At 33.5% G+C, this 7,074-nt stretch overlaps 1 protein-coding gene across 1 annotated transcript; it reads left to right on the top strand.

Moving 5' to 3' along the window:
- The first annotated feature begins 269 nt into the window (after nt 1-269).
- LOC133704460 (polyphenol oxidase, chloroplastic-like) lies at nt 270-2,686 on the top strand. Its single transcript, XM_062129322.1, has 2 exons — nt 270-384; nt 1,086-2,686. The coding sequence occupies exons 1-2, from the start codon at nt 270-272 to the stop codon at nt 2,507-2,509; spliced, it is 1,539 nt and encodes a 512-aa protein (XP_061985306.1). The 3' UTR covers nt 2,510-2,686.
- The last annotated feature ends 4,388 nt before the right edge of the window (nt 2,687-7,074 follow it).

Here is a 7,074-nt window from a genome sequence, read left to right as displayed (position 1 = left end):
TCAAATTTTTCAATTCCAGCAGCCTTTATTTCATCTGCCATTTTTAATATGTCTCGGATTTGAATTTGTCAAATCTGACCTTACAGATGTGTCCGGAATGGCCAAAACTATTGGAAACAACACTGAGATCACCCAAATTGGACTTAAAATGGCTTAGATCTTATCAATCAAAGTTTTGGGTCAACTGACGGTGTAGATGAAGCCGCGTGTCAGGCCAAAATAGTGTCTGGGAGGCACTGAATCAAAACCCAAAGTGATGACATGGCTAGATGACGTGTCATCCACGTAATCAATCTGGGCCCACCTTTGATGATGTGGCAAATGCACGCATAATTGTGGCTGGCGTGGCAATTGCTGACTGGACTGATGACATGTCAGATGACTGTTCAGAATTGTTGTTGTGTCTACTGACTGTGTGATGACGTGTCGGGTCAACTCGGTTCAGTTGCAGGTATTCGGGCGAAGAAGACGCGTGGAGTGCGTGTGGCGTGTCGGTGCGCGTGGATAGTGTTGTCGTCGGCGCGTGTTGGCCTGTGCGAGCATGCAGGACGTCGGTTCATCATCGGGTGTTCACCAGTGGATTTGTCTCTTCTTCCTCTACACGATGGTATGTTTATAAACACATTTTGAGAACTTTGATTTCTGGGTTTGGATCAAACACCCTCTTTTTCAAGAACAAGCTCTGATACCAATTGTTGGGATATTCCAGAAATCAAACACACAAATTTACGTGGTTCGACAATTTACCTACTCCACGGAGCTACTGGTTTGTATTAATCAATCAAAGAAACAATACAAACAAAGAAGAGGAGAAAACTCTTCTCAACTCAACTCTACTCACTCAAGCTCTCTCTATTCTTCTGCTCTCGTTCTCTCTATTCTCTACACCACCCTTCAACTCTTCAATGTGTCTAATTATAGACAGAGCAAGGGGCAAGAAATCATGGCCATCATGAACTCCTACCTTGTACTAGTGGGATGAGTTGTTCCTGCTTCCACTTTATGCCAAGTGGGAGATGAGTTGTTCCCACTAGCATAAAGTGGAGGTGGGGTATTGTTTGTCTCCACTTTACTAACACCCCCAGACATTACCCAATGTGAGCTAGTTACCCTGCCATCCGAAAGTGACCCCTCGAACTGTTGCCCTCCAATATCCACAAAGATCAAAAACTTCAAATTCCCTTCTGCTTCCTCCCCAATGCGCATTAGACCTGCTGCTCATTTAGTTGATAAAGCCTACGTAGCTAAATACGCCAAAGCCATTGCACTCATGAAAAGTCTTCCTGACGATGATCCACGTAGCTTCAAGAGCCAAGCCGACGTTCATTGTGCTTATTGTGATGGTGCTTATCACCAAGCAGGCTTTCCTGATTTAGACCTTCAAATTCACTTCTCGTGGCTCTTCTTTCCCTGGCATAGACTCTATTTATACTACTTCGAAAGAATGTTGGGTAAACTGATTGATGATCCAACTTTCGCTTTGCTTTTCTGGAATTGGGATGCCCCTGCCGGCATGCAAATGCCAGCCATTTTTACTGACCCCAAATCACCACTTTATGACCCCCTTCGCGACGCGAATCACCAACCTCCGACACTGCTTGATCTTAATTACGCGAAAGGAGATGCGAATCCAGACCCTGCAAAAGCAGAGGAATTGTATGCAAGCAATCTTAACGTAATGTACAGGCAAATGGTGTCCGGTGCGACGAAGCCTCCTCTCTTTTTTGGAAAACCATATCGTGCTGGTTATGATCCAAGTCCTGGAATGGGTACAATTGAGACCACCCCACACACTCAGATTCACATCTGGACCGGCGACCCCAATCAAACTAAAGGGGAAAATATGGGCAATTTCTACTCAGCAGGGAGAGATCCCATATTTTATTGTCATCACTCGAACGCCGACCGAATGTGGGACTTGTGGAAGAAAATACCAGGAGGCAAGCGAAAGGATTTCGAGGATCCTGATTGGCTTAGTTCAGAGTTTCTTTTCTGGGATGAGAATAAAGAGCTGGTTCGAATGAAGGTTAAAGATACTCTTGACACCAAGAAGCTAAGATATGGCTTTCAAGATGTTCCTATTCCTTGGCTGAAAACAAGAGCAACACCAAAATTAACAAGGCAGGAAAAATCACGTCGTTCAGCTAAAAAAAGCGTTGTATTAACACCAATTAGAGCATTCCCTGTTGTCTTGGATAAAGTCATAAGAGTGGAGGTTTCCAGGCCAAATAAATCAAGAAGCGCGACGGAGAAAGAAGATGAAGATGAAGTTTTAGTTATTGAAGGGATTGAGTACGAAGAAAATCAATTAATTAAGTTCGATGTCCTCGTCAACGATGAACCTGATTCACCTGATGGACCAGACAAGTCCGAGTTTGCAGGAAGTTTCGTCAATGTGCCTCACAAGCATGCAAAAAAATCAAAGACAACTATGGTATTTGGGGATTACAGGACTGGTGGTGATTTTGTTACCGTTGCCAATGTCAAGATTGAGTTTGTCGCTGACTGATCATGGTAATGAGAGGACATATGCTACCATTTTCTTTTCTTTTCTTTTCTTTTTTTCCTTTTGCCTTTTCTTGTTTTTTCTCTTTCTATGTTAGTATTCAGCGAGTTTTCTCTTTGTTCTTTCAAGATGCTCAACTAATGGACCGTATATCAATTTGAATACTACAATGGTTTCTTAGATTTGTTGCCAGAAGTAGATGAACAAAAACAACTAGACCCATATGGTAAAAAATCATTGTCATTTTAGACTTTTTTTTAAATGATACATAAACCAAAAACAATATGGTTTTGAAAGAAAAAAACTAAATTTTCTCATAAACAAACCCATATCAGATCTCAAATTAATGAATTACCAAGTTGACCCTAGATCTTATATAACTAGGTCTAATTAGACGGTGGGGCAGCACAATCATATAAACTTTTGAAAACAGTTCTCATGTTAGCATGAGTAAGGCAAGGTTAAAAAAGAGAAGGTAACATGCTACTCCTCGACCCCGAAAAGTACCTTCTATGAGAAATTCGAAGATGTCCCCCTTTTTTACACTTGGGCCATTGAGAAAAGTGCGTGGTACAGCCAGCTTGCAATGTCCCCGAAAACTGGCAAAGCAACTGAGTATGAAGAACACAATAGAAAATCCTCGGCAATAGATGAAACAAAAGGAACACTTGTTGATACCACCAACTACACAACCCTAAAATATCAAAATTTTAAATCTTCAACTAGAAATAGCACAAACATACAAACAACAACCAATCCAAGACTAAAAATTAAGTTTTCTATGTAGCTCTAGTTTATATTTGCAATTAAGTTTTGAATTTTAATAATATTTGCATTTAAGTAACAATATTTCATTCTAATTATGTTTTAAATTCTAAGCAGTTGTAAGAGAAAACAAAGGAGAGGAAAATACTCCAATTAAGGTATTTTCTAACCTAAAAATTGTTAAACTTGGTTTTTATGTGTTTGATTGACAACGGGATTTATATGATAGTGATAAAAAGCCTTAACATAGCAGAAGAAAGAAGATCAAGAATTCAATAATATAAAGATTTTTTTATTTGGTTGGGTTTTGAAGGTTATTTTTAGCTAATTTAGATGTATTTTGAGATTGAAAATGAGTTTATAGAGGTTGTTAACATACTGTTTTGATGTTTGAAGAGGAAAATGAAAGATTTAGATTTGCACGACTAAAACTATCAGTCTTGTAATTTTTTAGTAGCCAAATGATTGTTAAAAATATTAATTGGTCAAAATATTTTGGGAAAATTAACCTGACCTTTTTGTAGTTTAATCATCTTTTTCCTTTGCCTCTATCTTTAAAAAATTATGATTTTACATTTGGAAGTTCATGAGTTCCTAAAACTTCACCGCACACCAAAACAAATCAACAAAAAATATTAAATTATTTACAAGATTATCATTATATTTCATTTAATGACTAAAAAGCTCTTGAAATGTTAAAATTAATAAATTGCCACAATTTTGTTTTTTAAAAAAACTACATGTTGAAAATCTTACCCTAGCCCCATCTCTTCTATTGTTTTCTTCGAGCCACCACAATCACCATGCATCTATCATCTCTTTTATCTACCCCTTCATAGATATCAATGTAGCCCAATACAAAAGCTACCTTACATCCTTCTATAATAACACGCACAACTACACTAGCCACCTAACATCTTTCTACTATGCAAAGCAAGTAACAATTAAACTTGTGTTATCACCTTCACTATAAAATAAACCACTTCCACACTTGAGCACTCTCATTTTAATGTGTTGTAAGAGATAGTAGAGTTTTTGGCTCTTCTCATTAAGAAGTGAAAAATATTTTCTTCGGACATTCAATCTATCAAAAAAGCACATCCTGACCACCAATTCACATCAAAATACTACAAATTTACAAGTCTCAAACAAGTGATAAAAGGGAAAAAATCATTCCTTTAGTTTACAATCTTAAAAAAGGAAGTAAAAAACACCAATTCTTTAAGACTCCAAATCAATTCTAATAGATACTAAATTCAAAGAAGAAACAATTAATTAAGAATAATTTAAACCCAAGAATTACAACCTTATGTGTAAAAATAATTATATCAGTTCTATTAGGAAGTACAATCATGACTCAATATAGATAAAATTACAACACAAATAATTTAAACCCGCCATAAATTCCAATCCTTTTCCAAATCCTTAAAAAAGCACAAGAACCTATTTAAAAAAAAACACAAACCCACCATTTTTTAATCAATAACTAATTTTTTAAAGTAGTGACAAAAGCTCATGTGATGTCACAATAATGAATGGGTCATTAGTATCTATATATCAAATCAATTTGTACCTAGAGTGATCAAGTGTGTACCCATGCACTTAAGCAATTTGTACTGGCGATTATCTCCAATTTCTAAATCCTAACTCTAACCCTAATTTTTTAATAATTGCTTGAAGCATACCTTATATCTTAACAATAACCTCTTTAATCATGCCACATCTCCAAAATCTTGAAAACAAAAATTTTTATCGAAGAATCTGACCATACTCTTATAAAATAAACTACAAATTAATGACATAACTAAATGAGTCTTGGACCTGAAAAGAGAAAGAAAAAGGTGATGGGTGGGATCAATTTTTTAGAAAATGGGCTTTGCTAGGAGAGGAAGTGCTTGTTACAAGCATTTTAGTTTTAACTATAAGAGTGTAATGAGCCATGTGGAAGTGGATCTCAAAAATTAATGTTGTTTTGCAAACTCATGATAAGAAAGATTATGTTGGAATATATATATATATATATATATATATATATATATATATATATATAGAGAGAGAGAGAGAGAGAGAGAGATTGTGTTTGAAAAGAGATAATTTTTTATATGTTCTTCGGTGTTTTTGATATGTAACATACAAGGATAATTTGGTTTTATTATTTTATTTGAGAAATTATTTTGACCTATAATGTAAACTATAATTTTAAAAAAATCATAGACAAAGTATAAAAAAAAAAGAACTAAACACGATGAACTTGATTCACCTTGTGGACTAGACAAGTCCGGTGGTGATCTTGTTACCATTTATAGTGTCAAGATTGAGTTTGTTGCTGATTGCTCATGATGAAGAGGGGGGTTGTGCTACTATTTTCTTTTATTTTCTTTTATTTTAATTCTTTTTTCTCTTTTTATGTTAGTATTTAGTGAGTTTTCTCTTTTTTTCTTTCAATTTAGATACGATAATGATTTCTTAGATTTGTTCCCCCCTTGGAAATTAAAAAAAAAAGTTCAAAAGAAATTAGTTGTTGTTTCTTTTCTTTATATAAAAAAAATTCATCTTCCTCTAAACTTTTATGTATCTAGCTGTGTGCTAGGTCTGGTAAGCCTGTATAGAAATATAAGACCTAAATTGAATATCAATCTTGTTCGATATAGTAGAAATATACGACGACCTGAATTAAATCACCTTATTCAAAATTCAAGCAGATTAATCTTATTAACTTAAATGTTTATTTTTTAAATTAAAACATTTTTAAAAAAAATTAAAATAAAAAATAAATATAATTTTTTTAAAAAAATCTAATTTTTTTAATAATCCAGCTTAAACTAGATTTCAAATTACAAGTTATCCTGAGGTTTTATATGACTAGGCCTATATAGACAAACAAAATGTAAAGGACAAAAGTTATAGGATGGAAAAGAAAAAGTGAGGACAAAATGTATCTTTCCCGTTAAATTTACATCCATCCTTAACTTCATTGTATTTACCTATCAGGAGTAAATTAGTCTTTTATCCTTGATGTCTTGAAATATTTCTTGAGGTTTATTTTTATTTAATTATTTATAATTTTAAATAGATATTTTTATAGAAATATATATATATATATATATATATACATATATTAAGTAAGTTAGTTATTCTTTTTTACTCATGTTTTTTTTCAAAATAATTTTTATTAGTAGCGTGTTTGTTTAATTAAAACTATAGGTAATTAAAATAATTTTTCTCTCTCTCTTTTTTCTTTTCAGTATCCTAGAGGCGGCTTGAAATCCATGTTCATGCTTTTTCTTGTTTTTATTCTCTTTGGTGAGTTTCAATTTTTTCTCTTCTATCATAAGTTCAATTAATGGGCCCTATCCCATTGTTTTCTTTAAAGACTTCAGTAGATTTGTGGCGCCTAGTTAAAGGTCGGAAGAAATAACTTGCTTTCTATATTCAATAAAATAAAATAAAATAATAATAAAAAATAAAACCTCTCTCATTCTTATCCGATAAAGGAAAAGGATAAAATATATGGGGTGGAAAAGAAAAGGAGAAAGGAGAACAATATATATATATATATATATATATATATATATATATATATATTCTCCATTTTAAAATATGTATTTTTATATTTTGAAATGCAAATATAACAATATGGTGTTATTAATTTATACTTTGCCTTTGATCATGGATAATACATTACATTTCATGGAATCGTTACTTCTTTTTCTTTCAAAAGTGAACTATATGTCTTATTCCCAAAAAAAATCTGCGTTTTGCTTTTCGTAAAATCGTTTTTGAAAAGGCAACGTAGTTTTACT

This window comes from Populus nigra, chromosome 1, assembly GCF_951802175.1.
Source record: "Populus nigra chromosome 1, ddPopNigr1.1, whole genome shotgun sequence".
NCBI lineage: Eukaryota > Viridiplantae > Streptophyta > Magnoliopsida > Malpighiales > Salicaceae > Populus > Populus nigra.
This window is presented reverse-complemented; position numbering and strand designations above follow the sequence as displayed.

Coding starts and splice junctions, on each gene's coding strand:
- LOC133704460 (XM_062129322.1), top strand. CDS start 270: ATGACGTGTCATCCACGTAATCAATCTGGGCCCACCTTTGATGATGTG. Junction 385..1,085: donor TGATGACATGTCAGATGACT/GTTCAGAATTGT, acceptor TAACACCCCCAG/ACATTACCCAATGTGAGCTA.